We start from the raw sequence: 22,876 nt of genomic DNA, 5'->3' as shown, positions 1-22,876 counted from the left end.
CCAATCTACTCCTGTCTTTAAAATTGCATTTATTCATCTTGTGAAAAAGATTTGTAAGAATGAGATTGCTACTATAAAAGCAATGACTAATAAAAAGAAGTTATGTCTTACCATAACGCTCCATCTGTATTGTTGATCCTCGTTCAGTCATTACGCATGGGTATTGGTTCCGAGTTCGGAACCGAGCAGGCCATTTTCCAAGCTCACGTCAGCTTCAAACTCTCGAGCTAAACTCTTACCCACAATCCCCCCTCCCTGTTACTTCAGATTGAGTTTGCAAGTTAAAGAAGGTAGAGGCTACCTCTGGTCAAATAACCAAAGAGAACTGGATGGTGAGATCCATTAGAAACCAGAGGGGGAAGGAGGGAGGGTCGTAATGACTGAACGAGGATCAACAATACAGATGGAACGTTATGGTAAGACATAACTTCTTTATCTGATATTGTTAATCCTCGCTCATTCCTTACGCATGGGACAGAGTCCCCAGCTACCTCTATTCCTGGGAGGCTCTCATGGAAGGACGTTCCTGAGCACCATAGAACCGAAAGATGCTCTTGCCCTGGAGGCCAAATCCAATTTGTAATGATTGATGAAGGTATGAGGCGTAGCCCAAGTTGCAGCTGCACAGATGTCATGTAAAGAAGCTCTGGCATGGAAGGCAGCAGAAGTTGCCACTGACCTTGTTGAATGAGCTTTCATGGTAGTTGGCAATGAGATATTACGTTGTGTGTAAATAAAGGTCACACAGTCCTTCAACCATCTAGCTAATGTGACCTTAGCAACAGCAGATCCTAATCTAGGTCCAGAAAAGGCCAAAAATAACTGGTCAGATTTACAAAAGGGTTTAGTCCTGTTTAAGTAAAAATGGATTTGCCTGTGTATATCTAGGGTATGTAGGCAATGCTCTCCTCTGTTTGAATGATTGAGAAAGAAAACTGGCAATTCAATGGCTTAATGGACATTTCAGAGATCACTTTAGGCAGAAATGACGGATTAGTTCTCAGAGACACACTATCTCTATGAAAAATCAAGTATGGACTCTTGATACATAAAGCTTGAAGTTCAGAAATACATCTGGCAGAAGTAATAGTGACCAAAAACAAGGTTTTCCATGACAAATACTTGAGGTCGCAAGAAGAGGCTGGTTCGAAAGGTGCCATTGTCAGAGCTTGTAGAACTAATGATAAATCCCATGGTTGAATAGGTTCTCTAAAAGGTGGCTTCAGATGATTCACACCTTTTATGAAGGTCTTGCACAATTTATGGGACATAAGAGAGGAATCTTGGACACCCTCATGAAAATTAGAAATTGCAGCCAAATGAACTCTAATGGTAGAGGCCGATAGACCCGATTGAAACAGGTCAGCCAGATAGTCTAGTATTATCGACACTGGTGCTGAAAAGAGGTCTACTTGTTTATCTTTCAGCCAACAGCTAAATCTTTTCCACTTGCACAGATAAGTAATTCTAGTGGAAGACTTATGAGAAGCAATGAGAATATCATGTACTGGTAAAGAAAGATAATTCTGTCTGGCAATCAAGGGAATTGGAGTAGACAAGCCGTTAGCTTCAGGCTGTTCAGGTTGGGATGAATCAGGTTCTGTGGGTGTGAGCTCAACTCCGGGGTTGGATGGAAAATCCATGGTCGATCTAGTAGGTGAGGCCAAAGGAAGGGGATCCAAATCTGTCAAGGCCAATATGGTACTATGAGGATCACCTTGCTCTTCAACTGCCGGGCTTTCGTCAGAAACTGGGGAATGAGGGGGAAAGGGTGGAAATGCGTAAAGAAGACCCGAGGGCCAATGGTGGACTACAACGTCCCTGGGTGACTGTCCCAAAGGGGGAATCAGGGCAAAGTACTTGCTGCATTTGTAGTTGGTCGGGGATGCAAAGAGGTTGCAGCAAGGATGGCCCCAGCAGTGGAAGATCTTCACCGCTATCAAGGGATTCAAGGACCACTCATGAGGTTGAAGAATGCACCTGCTGAGTCTGTCTGTTATCACGTTGGAATTCCCAGGAATGTGCATTGCTAGAAGAAAACGGTTGGTAGCCATCACCCATTGCCATATCCTCATGGCCTCTCGACAAAGGGGGTAAAGATTTGGTTCCACCTTGCTTGTTGATGTACCAGATCACTGCCATGTTGTCTGATTGAATCGCAATTGTCCCAGACGGCAGCAGGGGATGGAATGCTTGCAATGCCAGAAGCACTGCCCTCAGCTCTAGAACATTTATATGCAGATGGGCCTCTAGTTGGGACCAAGTGCCTTGGACTGTCTGTTCCTGACATAGCCCCCCCACCCCATCAGGTAGGCATCCATGGTCACTGTGGCCTTGGGTTGCTGGGGGAAGAAGGGGCAAGACCATTGTGAGAGATTGTGTGTCATCCACCAATTTAAATCCTGTTTGCACCTGTGGGTTACTCGAATCATGGCTGAAAGAGGATGCTGAAAAGGATACCACTGGGTGAGCATTAGCCATTGTAGAAGCCTCATGTGAAACCTGGCCAGGGGAACAATGGTGATGGAGGCTGCCATGGAACCCAACAGCTGTAGAACCGACTGAGCCATGGATTTTTCCTTTGAAAGGATTGGAATTAGTTGTTGCTTTATCCTTAGAATTCTGTGCTCTGGAATAGTAGCTCTGCAGTTTTTTGTGTCCAAGATAACCCCTATGAATTCTGTCGACTGAGATGGGGTGAGATTGGATTTCTGCCAGTTTATGGTTATGCCTAGCCTTTGAGCAGTGAGGAGAGAGTATGCCAGGGCTTTTTCCAGTAGATGTCTGGTGGGGGCGGAAATGAGCCAGTCGTCTAGGTATGGAAACACCTGGAATCCTTGAAGTTGTAAGTGAGCTGTGTCAACTGCCATGCACTTTGTGAACACTCTGGGGGCTGTAGAGAGTCCAAAAGGCAGTACTCTGAACTGGTAGTAACTGGCTCCCACACAGAAGCGCAGAAATCTTCCTGATGGCCTGTCCACTTTTATGTGGTAGTACGCATCTTGAAGATCTATAGAGCACATCCAATCGTCTTTTTCCAAAAGCGGGAGGATAGACTGTATTGTGACCATCTGGAATTTTTGTACTCTCACAAACTTGTTCAATACACTGAGATCCAAAATTGGTCTCCAGTCCCCAGTTTTCATTGGCACCAAAAATAGTCTTGAGTAGAATCCGGATCCTATCTGGTCTGGAGGGACTATTTGGATGACTCTTTTTCTTAGCAGCTTTTCTATCTCTAGTGCTGCTTCTTCCATTTGACTGGGTGGAACGTAGGGAAGATTTTTTTAAGGGACGAGACAAAGATCGAAGGGGATATGATAACCTCTGGTTATGATCCTTTGTAACCAAGAATCAGTGGTGATGGTTATCCAGGCAGAAGGGTACAAGGAGAAATGTCCCCCAACCACCTCCAGAGGAAAGAAGTTGGGCCGCTCTTCAGGAGCGCTGGTAGGATTGACCAGGGAAAGAATCCCTGGAACTCTGGTTATGCGGTCCCCCTCTGCCCCAAAAGGAGCATCTTCCCTGTGAGTTTCCCCCTCTGCCTCTGGGGGATAACTCGGCCTGTGTGTCATGGAAAGGACCCTGAGATTTCTTGAACCATATTTTCCCACTTTTTTTGGTTTTGGGAGAAAGCACGTTGAGGGGAAGAATAACAGACACCTATGGCAGAAAGGGTCTTACTGTCCTGTTCACATTTGGCCAGTGTGCTTTTAACTTTGGGCCCAAACAACGAGGAGGGCTCATTGGGGGCATTAAGAAAATAAGACTTAAAGGGTTCCGCGAAGTTGCACAAGTGCATCCAGGCATGTGGTCTCAAGACCGCAGCTGAACCCACTGCTCTAGCTGCTCCTTCTGATGCATGAGATATCAGTCACATAGAGGAGTTAGATATAGATTCAATGGTGGCCAGCTGAGAGGCCACTTTGTCACGGACCTCATAAGACACAACACCAGCCAAGGTTTCAGAGAACTCAGAAACCAGATCTCTTTGAAACCTGGTGAAATGTGCCATATAATTCAGGGACCTGATAGCAAAGGTCGCTGAAGCAAAGGTGCACTTCCCTATCCTGTCCAGTGCCTGGGACTCTTTGTTAGGCGGATGGACAGTCTGGCTTTTTTCTTCTGCCAGATCCTTTTTTGTTGCAGCCGCCACCACCAAAGCATCCACAGGAAGACCTTTGGACCAATGGGGATCTGAAGCAGGAGGGGACAAGATCTTATCTGGCCTCTGGGGAATAGCTTTGATGGTATCAGGAGCCTTCCAAGCATGCTGCACGATGAGCCGGACAAGTTCATCGGCAGGTGGAGTAACCCAGGAGGTAGAGGGATGGGCGCGAAAAGCCTGCAGGAACACAGATTCCTCAGAGGTCAGATTAGAGGACTGCCAGTCACCTCTCTGTTTCCAAAGGATACCTCAGAGGGTGACCGAGGGGATCCTTCCCCCTCATTGAAATCTGTGTCTTCGGTGAGGGACTCCTCTGTGGAGTCCATGTGCTTCCTCTTACACAAACTTTTCCAGTGGACCTCCTCAGCGGGAGAAGCTGGAGAAGACAGCAGAAAAGGGGATTCCTGAGGGAATATGTCCTGTGGCCCTTGCACCCGGAGTCCGCTAGATGCGACTTGTGGAACCAGTGTACCAGAGGAGGGCAGAGGTATAGACAGTCCGGTATTGCCAGCAGCAGCGAAAGCCTTCTCCATCAGTTGGAAGGCTGGTCCACCCAAAGAGGAGTGTATGTCTAGGGCTGGGGTCACCCCTCCCCTAAGTGGCTCAGCCTGCCAACTCGGAGTCCCTGGATGGCTATGGAACAGCAAGCTATGCGTGTCACAGCTGACATCCTGGGTCATAGCAAAATTTTCCTGCCATGAAGGCAACTGCGGTTCCTTAGTGAGATCCATAAAGGGGAAGACAGTGCTATATCCATGGACATCAAAGGCAATGAAGGAGGAGAATAAGAAGGGGTCTTTGGAGATGGGTGATCACCTCCCAAGGAAGGATAGTTCCTGAGGGGTGGGATACCTCTGGCCAAGAGTACCTGGTCCACAAGACACAACACATCATGTTCGGAAAGGCTTCTAGTGGACCTCACGGAGACTGAGGGAGAAACAGGCCTGTCCACAGAAGAGGCAGACTCGGTGCCCATCTCATCTGACCACACCGAGGACAATGTTGCTGAGAAAGACTGGACTACGGTTGCCTGTATCGAAGAAGTCATTGGTGACGAGGTCATTGTCTGCACCGATAGAGGGATCGGTGCCAAAGTTGTTGTCGGTGCTGAAGTGGTAGTTGGTGCCGAAGCTGGAGCCGACAAAACTGGAGTCAACAATAAAGGCCTTGGTTCCGAGGAAGCTCTCGGAGCCGACGCGGTCAAGGTCTGCGCCGACTGAACGGTCGGTGCCGATACAGTGATAAAGGTCTGAACCAAGGAGCCCCTCGGTGCTGATATATAGAAGGCTGCATAAGAGGACAGAGCAGAAATCACTAATGGAGCCGAAGGCCACAGTGCTGAAGGTCTAGGCACCGAAAGCACTGGGGCTGACTGAGAGAGCTCCAGAGCTGAAAATTTAGCCTTTTTAGTTTTTGGTTGGTGAGAGTCCCCAGCCGGGGACGAAGGCAAGGATTTAGCCTTAGTAGAAACATCCATTTTCTTATAGGCTCTAGGAGGGGTTGAGACCTCCGACCCAGAAATAGCCTCTGAAAAGGGAGATTTTAGAAGTCCCTTCAGTATCGGCTTGTTTTTCCTTTCCAACAAAGTTCTATTAGAAAAGTTATCACAAATAGTACACGGTGGTTAAACAGATAAATGGGAAGCTCCCAACAATAAACACACAAAGAGTGTGCATCAGAAGTAGGCAGTTTGTGTCCACAATCAGAATACCGTTTAAACCCCAGACTACCTTTTTTATCTATCATGATAGCAAATTAATTAATAGAAAAGTACCAACAATGGTACAAGAGAGTACCCGAAGGCATGAGAGAGAAAAGGGAAAAGATTACGAACGATGGTAAAGAGAGAATACCTCGCGGTAAAAGTAGTAAGAAAAAAACAGAAAAACCTGAGGAAATTATGAACGCTAGATGCGATAGGGTAAGAGACAATAAAATATGAACTTTTCTGACAGAAAAGTAATTTGTAAAGCAATTAAACAAAAACTGACTGTACTTAGCTCAAGAGAAGTAGCTTGACACGACCGGATGGCAACGCGGCAAACGAAATCTGAGGTAACAGAGAGAGGGGGATTGTGGGTAAGAGTTTAGCTTGAGAGTTTGAATCTGACACAAGCTTGGAAAATGGCCGGCTCGGTTCTGAGCTCGGAACCGATACCCATGCATAGGGAATGAACTAGGATTAACAATATCAGATCATAATTCATCATTTAATCGCTTGGACAAAATTGTCTAATCTGTTAGAGAAATATTACGTGTTCTCCTATGTATATTGCTTTCTTAATTGTTAAGGACATTGTATATAGTTTACTTGTTTTTATTTTCTTGTTACTATACTGTTAAGTTATTGTGTTATAAGATGAATAAAAACATTTTCGAAAAAAAAAGAATAAATTGCCTAGGTTACATTAAGAATATAGTAAGCTAGTAATATTGCAATGGGGAATGGAAGGCAAACTGAAAACAAGTTCATAGTTACTAGGTATATCTTCCTATGGAGGACGTACTCAGGACTGCAGCACCCTACCCTCTTAAAGTACAACACAGTATCAGTAATCCATCTACTTGCTGTGCCAGTAGAACCTATAGCCTTCTGCATCAAAACAAGCATGCTACTTGTTGTACTACTAACAATGCTTTGAAACTTGTTAGCACAATAGTGATACCATTTGCTAAACAATAGTTGCACATTGTAAATGGACTTAGCATGAGCAGCATTAAACCTCACTTAACCCTGAAGTGCTCAATTCCTTATAAAATTGCACTTGACACTCAGTTCTTTGTAAAATGAACTTGACACTCAACCATATCTCTCAATCTTGTAGCACGAGAAATCTGGACGAAACCAAAATGAATGAGGGCACAAAGACCCAAAACTAGGAACAAAGTTGAAATATTGTTTGTATAATCTTAGAAAGTTGCTAGAATAAAATATTTTTGTTAGCATGCATTTTCTGAAGGGTATAACGACTGAAACATAAATGGCTGCCATTATTTAGTAAACTCAGTGCTTATTGATTTTCCAGAAAACTGCAAGTTTTTATGAGGAAAAGACCTAAAATATGAGGCAAAAATGTGGACATTTGTGAGCTATGCACTCAACTCCTTTTAAATTAATTTAACACATTGCTCGTTCGAGTAGAGGATTCAGGCTCTTGTTTCCTGTAACTACGGTACAGGGTGTCAACCTGAGCAAATTAACTAACCACCAATTATCCCTAAAGGGGACTTTTTTTTTCACTGTGAAGACACTTAACACGCAGGAATATAATGCAGACTGTTATGTTTGACATGCACACCCATATGTTGAGCAATGATGACCCTTACGTTCATCACCACTCAGGATTGTCATACGAGCCCCAGCCAGCCTTTCAATTGGTTAGACCCCCAAATAGAAATGTGGTGAGGAATTCTCTTGGTTTTCATTTTCTCTTCCCTTTAAAAGGAGAACTGGTTCTCTTCAGTCAGCCACACCCTTTAATCCAGTACTTAGTCACAAGGACTGTTGATTAATCCCAAGTCATCTGCCTAATGGAAAATTGCTTTCCACCTGTGAACGTAGAGGTTCACTGGAAAATATTACAAGTTGATCACTGAAATTATTCTTCTTCAGTATGATTAACTAAAAAGTATGGCTGTGTTATATGCTTATAGGGAATTTCTAAGCACTAAGCTAAATTACTGAATTAAGTCAAATGCTAGATGTGATTTATACCTTGTTTAGGCACAACTGTATACAAGCAATTTAATACACTGCAGATTTCATTTTCAAAGGTCAGAGATAGCACCTACCTATTTAATAATGTTTTACTGTAAGCCATACTGTGAGAATTTTATAAGGCAGTGACTGCAGGCAGCTGAAATAAGGTCATACTTTTGCTGAAAATGATTTAAGGTGTGGAGGATAAGGAAAGTTAAAAAGAAGCCTTCACTAGATGAAACAAGGTGGTACATTTTTGTTGATAAAAAATATTAATAATGGTCCATTTTGACCTAAAATGATAAGCAAATGAGCTCATTAGTTCTGATAGCTATTTATTCTTGATTGTTTCTTAATATTTTGAGAAATTATTCTCAATGCAATACTTTCATTTGAGTAAAAAAAAATCCTCCTCATTATAGGGTTACACCACTAACTTTCACAACAGTGAAGTACAATATTTTTAAGCTAAGCTGTACCAGCAACATATTGTCGTGATCAGTTACATGTAAAGCAATCCTCATCTAAAAATCCCACACAAACACAAAAACATGCATGTGTGTCGACATACACACGCATGCATGCACACACACACACACACACACACACACACACACACACACACACACACACACACACACACACACACACACAGCAACTACTACTTTATTTGCTGAAGAATCATTTCACTGAAGCAGCACAAATCTGTCCTGAAGTATGTCTGCAGTCATTCTGTCAGTCAGCACAAGGATGGAAGAAATGGAACATTAAATTCCACACGGAAAGGAAGAACAACAGGCATGTGTAATGACACACATATGGAAGAACAACAGGCATGTGTAATGACACACATATGGATGCAGGTGTGTGCAACCAGTGTTTTTTAAGGGAAACACCCTTAAAAACAAAAAGACATATTTTGTTTTTGTAATTACAAAGTCACAATTTTTTTTTGAAGTCAAAATCCAGAGGGGTGCAAATGTACCCCCTTACACCTGGCTGTGGGTGCCCATGGTCCCATGATATAATATTCTTTGTCTTGCCTGGATTACAACACCTTGACAGGAGAAAGAGCTTCAGAAAATGACTTAGCAATTATATTTAGAAATAGCAAAGGGGAATTCGGCAAGTACTTTTGAAATGAATTAGTTCAAACTTAATATATTTAATTTAATCAAAAGTCAGTGCATTTACTGTTTACTATATACAGTGTTTCCCTTGTGTAATAGAAATAAGCTACATAAATGTACATGATGCTATGACAGAAACTGCTGATAAAGCATGCTGTGGAAATTAAATGTTCTGAGAAAAGATTATGTGGATTTCCAGGCCCATTATTTTTGTTTCTAATATATTAGAGTAGGTAATAGGAAGCTTATGCTTTGTAAGCATTGCAACCCTTACAGAATTTAACTTTGTATTGGAGTTAACTAGAATAAGTGAGTAGTAGTTCCTGTAACAAGCTCTTTTTACGTATCAAGTTTTGAAACTGGTTTCATGCGTTCATTTCTTCATCCCCTGATATCAGTTTCATTATGTTCAATGCATCAGATGACCTGTAGTTCATGCCAGCAAGCAACTGTTACAAGGGAAAAGAAACTGATCCCAAAGGGGACCCTGGTGTATTAAAGTATGTGTGCCTAGTGAAGAGAGGTAGACTCAGCATTAACGCACCCTGCAAATTATACCAGAGAAAGAAGAACTTTGATGTGGCACTCGCTATGAACTAATTTATGCAGAATCCACAGTCAAGGGTAAAACGTCTCAAGTACGGCAACCAAGAAGGAATCTGAGTAAAACAAAACCAAGTGAGGCAGCAAACACGACTATAAGAAGCTGACCATTTATTTCATTAAAACGATGAAAAACAACAAATATATCATATATCCAGTAAGTGCTTTCACATTCAAACTGAATGCTTCATCAGACTGTTAACAACTCCACATTAATTGCCTTTAAATATCATCCTTTCACATTGTAAAACCAATCATGTTCCTTGCTCATGAATATTAAATGAATATAGCAACATGTGACTATGCAGTAATAGTATTTCATAGTTCTATCATCACAATTCATGGAGTCTCTTCGTACATCAAATGCTTAAAACATAAAAAATAAAGTTCAAATACATAAGTAAAAATGCATATATACTCATGTAGAAGTATGTATAAAAAATTTATATAAAATGTATATACATATACACTTCTAATGAAAAATATATGTACAGAAATGACAACAAAAAACATATATCTAAATATCCTAAAATATAAAATAACATTGAACATCTAAAGCTAGAACCTAAAACCTATTGTGTCTTAGGTATTCTGATGAAGCACAAACTACCATACATGATAACTACTGCATATCTATATGTGTAATTCATAAAAACAGATGTATATAAAAAACAGATGTATACAAAAAATATATATATATAAAAAACTTGCATCTCTAGAATAAATATGTTAATAATGATGTGTTTTAAAAACATTCAATATTAAATACTCAAAAACTGCTTGATATGCACAAAAGAACTAATGGGTAATAGCTTCGTTTTCAAACGAAGTTCAGGCATGGAATTTTTAATGCTTAAAGTTTCTGGCTGCTAGGAACGGTTTCAATGAAACCCTGTCATTGAGCCCTGAACCTTTGTCTGCTTGTAGTCTCAGTATCCATCTCATTTCCCTTTGTTCAGTATAATTCTTAAAATTGCCTAGCCTGACATTTCTATATATTAATTCAATCACCATAAACTTAAAACTATGTGTGGTACCATTATTCATAATATGTTTTGCTAGTGCATTGTTCTCATCTTCCTTATTTATTGCATATATATGTTCTTTCACATGTTCCCTTAAAGTTCTATTAGTCATGCCTACATAAAACGAGTTGCATTTAATACAAGTGGCCAAATAAATCAAATCTCTTGTCTTACAATCTACATATGTACTAAAATCATATTCCTTCCCTGTATCGGGGTGAATATATCTGTTGCTATTTAACATACAAGGACACTGATTGCAACATCTGCATGTAAAAGTCCCTTTTCTAGTAGATCTAAGTTGCTTCTTCTCACTACTCTCATAGCATAGTATGCGTTTCAAAAGTCCCTTTTCTAGTAGATCTAAGTTGTTTCTTCTCACTACTCTCATAGCATAGTATGCGTTTCAAAAGTCCCTTTTCTAGTAGATCTAAGTTGCTTCTTCTCACTACTCTCATAGCATAGTATGCGTTTCAAAAGTCCCTTTTCTAGTAGATCTAAGTTGTTTCTTCTCACTACTCTCATAGCATAGTATGCGTTTCAAAAGTCCCTTTTCTAGTAGATCTAAGTTGCTTCTTCTCACTACTCTCATAGCATAGTATGCGTTTCAAAAGTCCCTTTTCTAGTAGATCTAAGTTGCTTCTTCTCACTACTCTCATAGCATAGTATGCGTTTCAAAAGTCCCTTTTCTAGTAGATCTAAGTTGCTTCTTCTCACTACTCTCATAGCATAGTATGCGTTTCAAAAGTCCCTTTTCTAGTAGATCTAAGTTGTTTCTTCTCACTACTCTCATAGCATAGTATGCGTTTCAATGATTTTGTGTTTTTGTAGGTGAATCTAGGAGTGTCACCTACCATTCCACATAACTTCTCATACACAGTTAAAATATTCCAATTCTTTGCAAAAATGTCTTTAATCTTTTTATTATTATTTGTAAAAGATATTACAGGTTTGTTCATACCTGTTTCTTCTCTCCCTCTATCTAGTGCATTGGAATTGTTATTACTACGATGTATAAAGGGTTTCCCTGTGGAAGTTCTCCTAACTATATTGTCCTTAAACAAATAATCCATTTCTTTTCTTCTATATCCTCTTTCTTCGAATTATCCATGTATTATCTCTACTGTTTCTTGAAACTTAGAATCTCTACTAGTGAGTCTAGACGCTCTTATTACTTGTCCTTTAACTATATTAGTGTAAATGTGGGAGGGATGCATACTGGTGCGGTGTAATATGGAATTCTTCCTGCATTCTTTTCTACAGAGCTGTGTTTGTATGGTGTCTCCTTCTTTCATAATGAGAACATCTGAAAACTCTATTTCTTTTATTGACCATTTTCCTGTCAATAATAAAAAGTTTGTGGTTCCATTTATATATTCAATAAATTCCAAGAGTTTAGATTCCTCCCCTGTCCGCAACAGAAAAACATCGTCCACAAAATGTTTGTATAACAGTATGTTCTCCTTATATTCACTTCTCATTATATATGTGTGTTCCCAGTATGCCATTACAATGTTGGCATACGAATTTGCACATGGGGTGCCCATGGCTACTCCCCTCTGTTGTAAAAAATATTGATCACCAAAAACACACATATTATTTTTTAGAACAATGTCCATCAACATGGCACATTTGATTATTAAGTCTCTTGCTATTTTCTATTAAAAATAGCCTCATATATTCTACACCTGTATCATTTGGAATCGAAGTAAATAAAGAGTTCACATCTAAAGTTACCATGTAACTGATTTCTCTATTATTTTCTTGTATCGTATAATCTGAAAGGCTCTCTATAAACTTTGGGTGTCCCTTACTATCATCTCCATCTGTTCTACTGTTCTCCTCAGCTGTTTCTCTAAATATATAGAGATGGTCTCAGTGAGCCATCCTTTGCTTGACACTATTGGCCTCATTGGTGGATTTTTAATGTCTTTATGGACCTTGGGTAAGCCTCTAAAATTAGAAGTTATGTACCTACCATAACGTTCCATGTTAGTTGTCTTCTCTCGCCTTCTTTCTTGCTGGATGGGTTCGGAGCCGATCCTCGGCTCCGACTCGGCACTTGCTTTAGCTCGAGAACTCCTTTTACCAGCTCGAGGCAACCCTATATCCCATGATGCAAGGCGGAACTACCTCAGATCTCGTTTGGTAGCTAACTTACCCTGCTAAAGACTATCCTAACAGAATTAGGAACCATGGTTCCTAAAAGAAAATCCTCCTAACAACGTACCGGAGGAAACAATCTAATAGGAACTCTCCAAGATCTGTCCAGGCCAGGGGAAGGAGGGAGGGGCCAAGAAAGAAGGCGAGAAGACAACTAACATGGAGCGTTATGGTAGGTACATAACTTCTAAATGTTAAGTTGTCAATCTCGCCTTCATTCTTGCTGGATGGGACCGCGTCCCTAGCACCTGTATCCCTGGTGGCTCAATGGAACAGACTCTTGAGAACTGTGGAACCAAAACTGGCCCTATCTCTAGAGGCCAAGTCCAACTTGTAATGAGAGACAAAGGTATGAGGCGTGGCCCAAGTAGCTGCTGCACAAATGGTATCAATGGGTAGTCTATCCTGAAAAGCTGCAGAAGTGGATAGACTCCTGGTTGAGTGTGCTTTTGGCTTAGAAGATAGCTGTTTGCCCTGAGAGAGTACACATAGGAAATAGTGGAAGTCAACCATCTGGATAAGGTCACTTTAGATACTGGAAGACCTATCCTGTTTTCTGCATAGGAGACAAATAATTGGTCCGATTTTCTGAATTGTTTAGTTCTATGCAAATAGTACCTGAGCTGACGATGGACATCCAAAAAATGCAGTTTCTGTTCAGCTCTGTCGGAATAGTTTGGGAAAAAGACTGGTAGGTCTATAGATTGGTTAATGTTGGTTTGAGATACGACTTTGGGAAGAAAGGAAGGGTTAGTTCTTAATGATACCCTGTCCTTATGAAAAACCAAATAAGGGAACGAATGCAGAGAGCTTGAATCTCGGAAACCCTTCTTGCAGAAGTGACAGCCAGTAAAAATATAGTTTTCCAGGTCAATAACTTCAAAGAACATGAAGCAGACGGTTCGAAGGGAGGTAGTATCAAGGATGCCAACATTAAGTTTAGATCCCATTGCGGAGGAGGATGCTTTATAGGTGGTTTTAGGAGGAAAACTCCTCTCAGAAAGGCCTTGCATAACCTATGAGACATAATGTTATTGTCATGCAGGCCAACATGATACTTAGAAATAGCAGCCAGTTGTACTTTGACTGTAGATGACGAGGATCCTGAATGAAAAACCTCCGCCAGGAAATCTAAAACCGAATGTACAGGAGCAGTAAAGGGTCAATATTTCTGGAATTAGCCCAAATAGAAAACGTCGCCACTTGCTAGCATAAACAGTCCTAGTGGATGACTTCAAGGAAGAGACTAAAATGTCTCTGACTGAGTTCGAAATGATCGGTAGCCTGGCTAGGGTAGGAAGTGGAGCAACCAAGCAGTGAGGTTGAGAGAATGAATGGCCCGGTGCTGCTGACCCGATTGGTGGATCCGGAACTGGGTCCAGATGCCAGGGCTGCACCAGAAGATGACGATGCAGAGACGGAAACCAAATTTGTCGAGGCCAATATGGGGCAATGAGGATCAACTTGGCTCTCAAAACGGTGGCTTTCTGAATGACTTGTGGAATCAAGGGAAAAGGAGGAAAAGCATACAGAAGTTCCCGGGGCCAATCCTGGGTTAGAGAGTCTCTCAGAGGTTGGCCTGGAAGGGGAAAGAGAGTGAAGAAATCGGGGCACTTGTTGTTTTGAGGAGTAGCAAAAAGATCGCAACAAGGAGTGCCCCACTTCAGAAAAATCTGATCCACTACAGATTGATTGAGAGACCACTCGTGAGGCATCAGAATGGATCTGCTCAGCCTGTCCGCTAATAGGTTGGACCTGCCGGAGATGTGCGTTGCTATCAGAAACCGCTGAGAAGAGATCGCCCACTGCCAAAGTCTGAGAGCTTCTCGACATAATGGATAGGACCTGGTCCCGCCCTGCTTGTTGATGTACCAGACTACGGACATGTTGTCTGTCTGTACTGCAATAGTCCCCGTGGGAAGAAAGTCGTTGAGGGCTTGCAACGTTAAAAGCACTGCTCTCATCTCCAGGACATTTATGTGCAGATGGTATTCTATGGGTTGCCACGTCCCGTGGACCATCCTGCCCTGATAATGCCCCCCCCCACCCGATCAGAGAGGCATCCGTAGTGACTGTGGCAACTGGAGGAGGGGGAATAAAGGGTCGGCCCTGATGAAGAAGAGGGGAAGATATCCACCAGTTCAGATGAGCTCGGCACGACTGTGTTACCAAGATTTCGTGCCTCATCGGGAGACTGTGGTACGACCACTGCATGAATAGCATCCACTGCAGAAGAAGCATGTGGAAGCGAGCCAGTGGTAGAAGAACAATGGCCGCAGCCATAAGACCTAGAACCTTCAGTATAAATCTGGCTTTGATCTTGTTGCTTTGCAAAAGAAGCCGAACAAATTTTTGGATGTCCAGAATTCTTTGATCTGTTAGTCTGGCTAACATTTTGACGGTGTTTAATTCTGCGCCTATAAAGGTGATAGATTGGCAAGGCAGCAGAGAAGATTTTTCGAAGTTTACTGAAATTCCCAAACTCCTGCAAAGCTGTAGAGTGTAGTCTCTGGACTGAAGAAGCTGACACTTGGTGGTGGCGGAGAGGAGCCAGTCGTCCAAATAGGGAAACACCTGGAATCCTCGACATCTCAGATGAGCTGTGACCACTGCCATGCATTTGGTAAACACTCTGGGGGCTGAAGTGAGGCCAAAGGGCAGGGCTCTGAATTGGTAATGACTGGTCCCTAGCCGAAAGCGGAGAAACCTTCTGGAGCGTCTGTGAATCTTTATGTGATAGTACACATCCTGAAGGTCTATAGAGCACATCCAGTTGTCCTTGCCCAGAAAGGGCAGAATGGACTGAAGCGTGACCATCCGAATCTTGCCTTCTTGACAAATCTGTTCAGATTGCTCAGGTCTAATATTGGTCTCCAATCTCCCGTCCTTTTGGGGACCAAAAAGAATCTGGAGTAGACGCCGGATCCCACCTGGTCTGCTGGCACAGTCTGGACGGCTCTTTTTTCTAGGAGCTTTGAAACCTCCTGTTCTGCCAAATCCCTTTGACCGGGTGAGATGTCTGGAAGGGATTGTAGAGGTACGGAAACCTTTCAAAGGGATTTTGTAACCCTCGGATATAATCGACTGTACCCACATCTCTTGAGATAGGGATTGCCAGGCTACTGGGTACAGCGAAATCCTTCCCCCGACTGCCTCCAAGGGTGGACAGTCGGGCAACACCTCAGGGATGCTGAAAGGGCTTCTCAGGAAGAGACTCCCTGTTGCCCTGGTTCTGAGGACCCCCCCCTGCCTCTAGGGCGGCGTCTATTATTGTTACCCCCTCTGCCTCTGGGGTAAACTGACCACGTGTGTCCGGTGTAGCTCCTTGGGCTTTACGGAACCACATCTTCCCCCCCTTCTGACCCTTGGGGTATGGTCTAGAAGGAGTGGAAAACTGGACTCCAACGGCAGAAAGAGTTTTACCGTCCTGCTCACACCTGGTCAAGGTATCCTTCACCTGAGGTCGAACAAAGCCGAACCATCAAAGGGGGTATTAGTGAAGGACGCCTTAAAGGGGTCCGCAAAATTACAAAGCTGCATCCAGGCTTGGCGTCTAAGAGCAACTCCTGTGCCTGCGGCCCTGCTCGCTCCATCGGCCGCATAGGATATGAGCCGCATGGAGGAGTTAGATATGGAATTCAGGATAGCAAGCTGCGAGGCAATCTTTTCCTGAGCCCCAGCAGCAGAAGGATCCTGGACTACTTCTCCCAGTTCCTTGAGAACATCTCGTTGAAGCCTGGTGAAGTGACAAAGATAATTCAGCGAACGCATAGCAAAGGTCGCTGAAGAAAACATCCGCTTTCCATACCTGTCCATGGTCCTAGAGTCCTTATTAGGAGGATGGACAGGTACTGAAGGATACGCCAGTTCCTTCTTAGTGGCAGCCGCCACCACCATAGCATCCACCGAGACACCCTTGGAAAGGAACTGTTTGTCCGAAGGGGCCGTAATGAATTTGGATGGTCTTCTGGGGACAGGTTCCACAGAATCTGGAGCTGCCCACGCCTTACGAGCTACTACCTGCATAAGTGGGTCGAAAGGCGGAGACACCCAGGAGGTGGAGGGTCGGGATCCAAAAGCCTCCAGGTATACCGACTCATCCTCGGAGGGGTCAATGGAGGGCCAATTCCCCCTCTGTTTGAGGAGCTCAAGGATGTCTGAAAAGGAGACATCCTCAGAGGGGACCGTGGGAACCCTCCGACTCATCTAAGTCGGTATCAGATGTAGTAGACTCAGGGGAGTCTGTGTGTTTCCTCTTACACGTCCTCTTCCGAGGGGTTCCCCTGCAGGATCAGGAGAAACCTCGGAAGAGGAGGAAATTCCCAGTGGGGAAACCTGGGGCGATGGATCCCTGGGCCTGTGAGCAAGAGGTTGGCAAGAGGCATCTGCAGGCACTGAAGAGGGAGGAGCTAGAGGGATGGACCGTTGACCAGGCTCAGAGGCCAGGGCACTCCTCATCACCTCAAAGGCTCCTCTCCCCGGGAGGCCGGAACACACCCGCTCCGAAGAAACAGGAATGGCGGCTCCAAAGAGAGAAGGCTCGAGGCCGATGTCGGCGCCGAGCTTACCAAAGCCGAAGCCCGGGAGGGGGAGTGGGGTCGGACAAGGGTCCGATGCCACTAGCCCCCTCGGAGCCGACAGTGGAAACCCGATGACCGGATCCCTCCAAGGAAGGTCTCAAGGAGGAGATCGGAGCCGAGGGCAGCCGGGCGAAGGATGTATCGGCTCCGGCATCGAAACAGTCGCTGTCCCGAAGCTCCGGCTCCGAACTGCGGTGTGGAGTCGGAGGAGGAAGTTCAAGGATTGGGGCTATAGCGAAGTCTGTTGAGATGGGCTATGGAGCATTTGGGCCAGTGCCTGAGACTTCAACAGCCTGCTTACCACCCTCTCTAAATCGTGGTCAGACAGCCTGGAAGATCTCGAAGATCGGCTCCGATGGCTCCGCTCCGACAAAAGGGGAGACCCGGGCCGAGTGGATACTCAGTATAGAAGGGGACCGAGATCTCTTACGGGTCGAAGCCATCGGAGTCGAAGTCCCTTGAACTCCAGATGGAGCCGAGGATATCTCGGCTCCGATGCTGGATGAAGTGTCGGCTCCAGCCGGAGCCGACAAGGCCACAGTAGTCAGGGTATCGGAGCCGGTCGGCGCCGAACCCACTACTTGAACAGAAGATGTATCGACTCCAGCCGGAGCCGATATCGGCACTGAGCCTTCGGTGGTTTAGGAGGTTTTCCTGACCCTAATTTAGGAGGAGAACCTTCTGGCTTAAGTAAGCCTCGGAGGATGAGTTTATTCCTCCTTTCCTGCAGGACTCTCTGGCTAAAAGCATGACACAAAGTACAGGAGTCCTGCAGGTGCAAAGGCCCCAGGCAATAAACACAAGAAGTGTGACCGTCTGTCAGAGACATTTTCTGACAGCACTGGTCACACTTCTTGAAGCCTGAGACCTTGCCTTCCTTTGACATCCTAGGAGGATGGAAACACAAACAATCCCAACAAACACACAAATTAATCCCTTACACAAACACACAGGAAGGGAATAACCAATGGGGAATTAGGCCTGACTAAAAAAACTTTAGATTAAAGATTATAAAAGTTTGAAAACAAGGGAATAGGGTGGGCTGTAACTAACTACAGACTAAACTGACACTAAAAGGGAAAATTAAACCCCTAACTACACTTTTTCTTATTTCACAAAGAAAAACTTACCTCAGCTGGCAAAGGAGACCTCTTTCGCTAAGCGGCAAACGAGATCTGAGGTAGTTCCGCCTTGCATCATGGGATATAGGGTTGCCTCGAGCTGGTAAAAGGAGTTCTCGAGCTAAAGCAAGTGCCGAGTCGGAGCCGAGGATCGGCTCCGAACCCATCCAGCAAGAATGAAGGCGAGATTGACAACTTAACATGTGGGTATAGTCAGTTTCTCTATTAAAAAATATCTGTACAAATCAAAATCAATCACATTGCATAGAAATAAATCATATAATTCATCTTGTACATTATTAATGATTTTGTTTAACTTTATCAAATCTATCTCAAAGTATGCCTCTCTATCTGCTAATAAATCCAACATCTTCCTTCTATACATGTCTGTGTCTAAAATGACTATGGCACCACCTTTATCGGCTCCCCTTATAACTATATCTTTATTCAACTGCAGTTCTTTAAGTGCCTTTTCTTTTCCTTTATTCAGATTACAAAAATCATGTTTCATGTTCTTATTTTTATATAATTCATTTAAATCTCTTTCCATCGCTTTCTCAAAAGCTTCAACCAACGGATGTGCTTGTGGAACGAACACGGAGGGTTTTTTAAAAATGTTAGATGTATTACTGTTACTATTCTTATTGTCAAACATCATTTTAAGATTTAAATTCCTGGTAAACATTTTTAAATCTATAACGTGTTCAACGTCTTTAGCTGGTATGAATGAAAGCCCTTTGTTCAACAGGCTTCTTTCTTGTTCAGTTAATGCATAGTGAGAAATATTAATTACTAAGTCTGACGTACAGGTCGTAGAATCTTTTTCGGAAATTCCAGACGTTCTTCTGGTAGTTTGCGTTTCTTCGATCCATTCGATGGTGACCAGGGCATTCTCTGTTGTACTCGTATCGGTAAAGGGAAAGGGCAAAAGTCACTGTTAAAATTCTGTGTTGCCCTCTCATTAACTCCATTCGGTTCTTTTCTATGAACATCCTGTGTTATTGCCCTAGATGTATTTGGGTTCTCTATTGTCTGTAAATCATGTGTATGTAGTTTCTGTCCTTCTCCATTCCCTGTAGCAGTTGTGTTACTAGCCATTGATGTCGATTCTCCCGTTTCTACGATTCTCAGCGTTGTATCTGAAAACTCTATCCCTTTTGAAATATTGCCTTATGGAAGTGAACTCCTCTCTTGTCGTCTCATTGGCTCATCGTTTCTTCTATTCACTGTGGATGGTTGGTGATTGGTGTCACTCGTTCTCTTTGGCTCACGTGGCCAAGCAAAGACATTCCCTCTTTGAAAATCCAGGAAGTCTCTTTTGAGTTTCTTTCTTTTATCTTGAAGCAATTTGTTCTCTAATAGCCGCATGTTGGTGCTGACATTACTTAGTAACTCTTCCATCTCTTCAACTGACATTACAGTTTCAGGTTCTGTCCGTATACACATTGATTCCGCCATTAATTCATTCTCTACTGATAAATACTGTTCAATTAACAGCTTCATATAACTGAAGCTTGTATCAAGATTAAGTTTTTGCCACTTACTTAAAAGATCAGGATACATGTTCCCAAAACTGGGCATTTTTAAAATGCGTAAACCCCATGGAACGATCTTGAAACTGACACAGGCTTCCATGTGCTTGCGTTGCCATTGTGTCTGTTTCAACTTCACTAAAGTTTGCTCTAATCTCCTTGTCAAGTGTAATACACATATTTCTATTAATGTCTGCACTCCCTCTTTCATTACTGGTCAAGGCTGTTCTTGAAACCTTTAACAGAGGGTTACTTTCAGCATATATTAGTCTCTTGAAAGTCATTTCATTACTTTCGCTCAACAAGCCGTTTTGGAATGAGTCAAGATCTCGAACAGCATATACATTTTTATACATACTTCTACATGAGTATATATGCATTTTTACTTATGTATATGAACTTTATTTTTTATTTTTTATGTTTTAAGCATTTGATGTACGAAGAGACTCCATGAATTGTGATGATAGAACTATGAAATACTATTACTGCATAGTCACATGTTGCTATATTCATTTAATATTCATGAGCAAGGAACATGATTTGTTTTACAATGTGAAAGGATGATATTTAAAGGCAATTAATGTGGAGTTGTTAACAGTCTGATGAAGCATTCAGTTTGAATGTGAAAGCGCTTACTGGATATACTGGATATGTGATATATTTGTTGTTTTTCATCGTTTTCATGAAATAAATGGTCAGCTTTTTATAGTCGTGTTTGCTGCCTCACTTGGTTTTGTTTTACTCAGATTACTTGCTATGAGCTGCATCTCTGAAGTGAACTTTAAATATTGAATATTTCTGACTTAAAATGCTTCCCTAACTTGTGCTCTGTAATGTATAATGTGTCATTCTATCAGGACTGATTGCAAACACTGTCACCAACTATTTTGGAATGAGGACTAAAAGAAGCATGAGTGAGAAAACAAGAAGGTACAACTGGAAGCGTTACATCTGAAGGCACTAAGTGCAAAAGGCACTCAGAAATAAATGATGTTTCATGTCATTCACATGAACAGCTCTGTGAAAGGACATGCCTAGAATGGTTCTTCACGGGATTAGTGCTGCACACATATCCAGAAAGCCACACATGCACATTATTAGTTATCTCAAAAAATGTGACACATGGGTTATAGCTAAAGATGATATTACGGAAGTCAACAATAAATAAAGAATATGCAAAAACAATTCCCAAGTATACTTTCAGTCCTGCCCTCAGCAGCACCATTGTGAACTGGTACTGCATTTTGTTGTGAAAGACTAAGAATCCAAAGATAATATTTTCAATAACAAGATATTTCACTCAAAGATGGAAAAGATAAGTATCCTTACCTAATTAACATAAATGAGAAATATATTGCAGGTAGAGTAGGTCATTAAAGACGATTACTCAGGTAAGTACATAATGTAGCCAGTATTTCATCATATTATTAAGCACTGTATTATAAATATTCAGACTTCAATGACAGATTAAAATTATTTAGTGTAAATAGCAATTCTGTATACAAATAGCTTCAAACAGAATACACAGTGACAGAGAACAAATGATGTGCCTTGTATGTTTATTAGGCATGTAAGTAATTTATCCAGGTCATGACAGGAAATGAACCATCTGGCAAAATATAGCACGAGACTCGGATGCCACACAAAGCTCAAAATAAGACAGCAGACCAGTTATGCAGTGTATATTTGTACAGGAATTGAGGAAAAGGATAGACACACACAGGGCTTTGTGATGTAGGCACTGACCATTCTGACATGCTTCTTTTATTTTAACATAAGCAATGACTTTAAGAAAAGCTGGAGGAAAAAAGGAGGAAGGGATGAAAGAGGTTTAAAACTACAGGAAAAGGAGGGAAAAAAAGGAGGAGGGGATGGAAGAAGTATAAAACTACAGGAAAAGGAGGAAAAAAGGGATGGAAGAGGTATAAAACTACAGGAAAAGGAGGAAAAAAGGGATGGAAGAGGTATAAAACTACAGGAAAAGGAGGAAAAAAGGAGGAAGGGATGGAAGAGATATAAAACTACAGGAAAAGGAGGAAGGGATGGAAGAGGTATAAAACTACAGGAAAAGGAGGAAAAAATGAGGAAGGGATGTAAGAGGTATAAAACTACAGGAAAAGGCAGATAAAAAGGAGGAAGGGATGGAAGAGGTATAAACCTACAGGAAAAGTAGGAAAAAGGAGGAAGGGATCGAAGAGGTATAAAACTACAGGAAAAGGAGGAAGGGATGGAAGAGGTATAAAACTACAGGAAAAGTAGGAAAAAGGAGGAAGGGATCGAAGAGGTATAAAACTACAGGAAAAGGAGGAAGGGATGGAAGAGGTATAAAACTACAGGAAAAGGAAAAATAAAAAGGAGGAAAGGAACGAAGAGGTATAAAACTACATGAAAAGGTGGATAAAAAGGAGGAAGGGATGGAAGAGGCATAAAACTACAGGAAAAGTAGGAAAAAGGAGGAAGGGATCGAAGAGGTATAAAACTACAGGAAAAGGAGGAAGGGATGGAAGAGGTATAAAACTACAGGGAAAAGGAGGAAAAAAGGAGGAAGGGATGGAAGAGGTATAAAACTACAGGAAAAGGCAGATAAAAAGGAGGAAAGGATGGAAGAGGCATAAAACTACAGGAAATGGAGGAAAAAAGGAGGAAGGGATGTAAGAGGTATAAAATTACAGGAAAAGGAGGAAGCGATGGAAGAGGTATAAAATTACAGGAAAAGGAGGAAAAAAGGAGGAAGGGATGGAAGAGGCATAAAACTACAGGAAAAGGAGGAAGGGATGGAAGAGGTATAAAACTACAGGAAAAGGAGGAAAAAAGGGGGAAGGGATGGAAGAGGTATAGAACTACAGGAAAAGGA

General features: G+C 42.4%; 1 protein-coding gene across 1 annotated transcript in view; it reads right to left on the bottom strand.

Moving 5' to 3' along the window:
- Positions 1-22,876, bottom strand: part of LOC122790049 (gamma-aminobutyric acid receptor subunit alpha-3-like) — a 1,812,576-nt gene that overhangs the window by 877,595 nt on the left and 912,105 nt on the right. The window contains exon 11 of the mRNA XM_044057615.1: positions 3,153-3,185. Within this exon, the coding sequence (XP_043913550.1) occupies positions 3,153-3,185 (33 nt within the window). The remainder of the gene's footprint in view (positions 1-3,152; positions 3,186-22,876) is intronic.

This window comes from Protopterus annectens, chromosome 15.part0 (assembly GCF_019279795.1).
Source record: "Protopterus annectens isolate FY-2018-M chromosome 15.part0, PAN1.0, whole genome shotgun sequence".
Classification (NCBI taxonomy): Eukaryota; Metazoa; Chordata; order Ceratodontiformes; family Protopteridae; genus Protopterus; species Protopterus annectens.
This window is presented reverse-complemented; position numbering and strand designations above follow the sequence as displayed.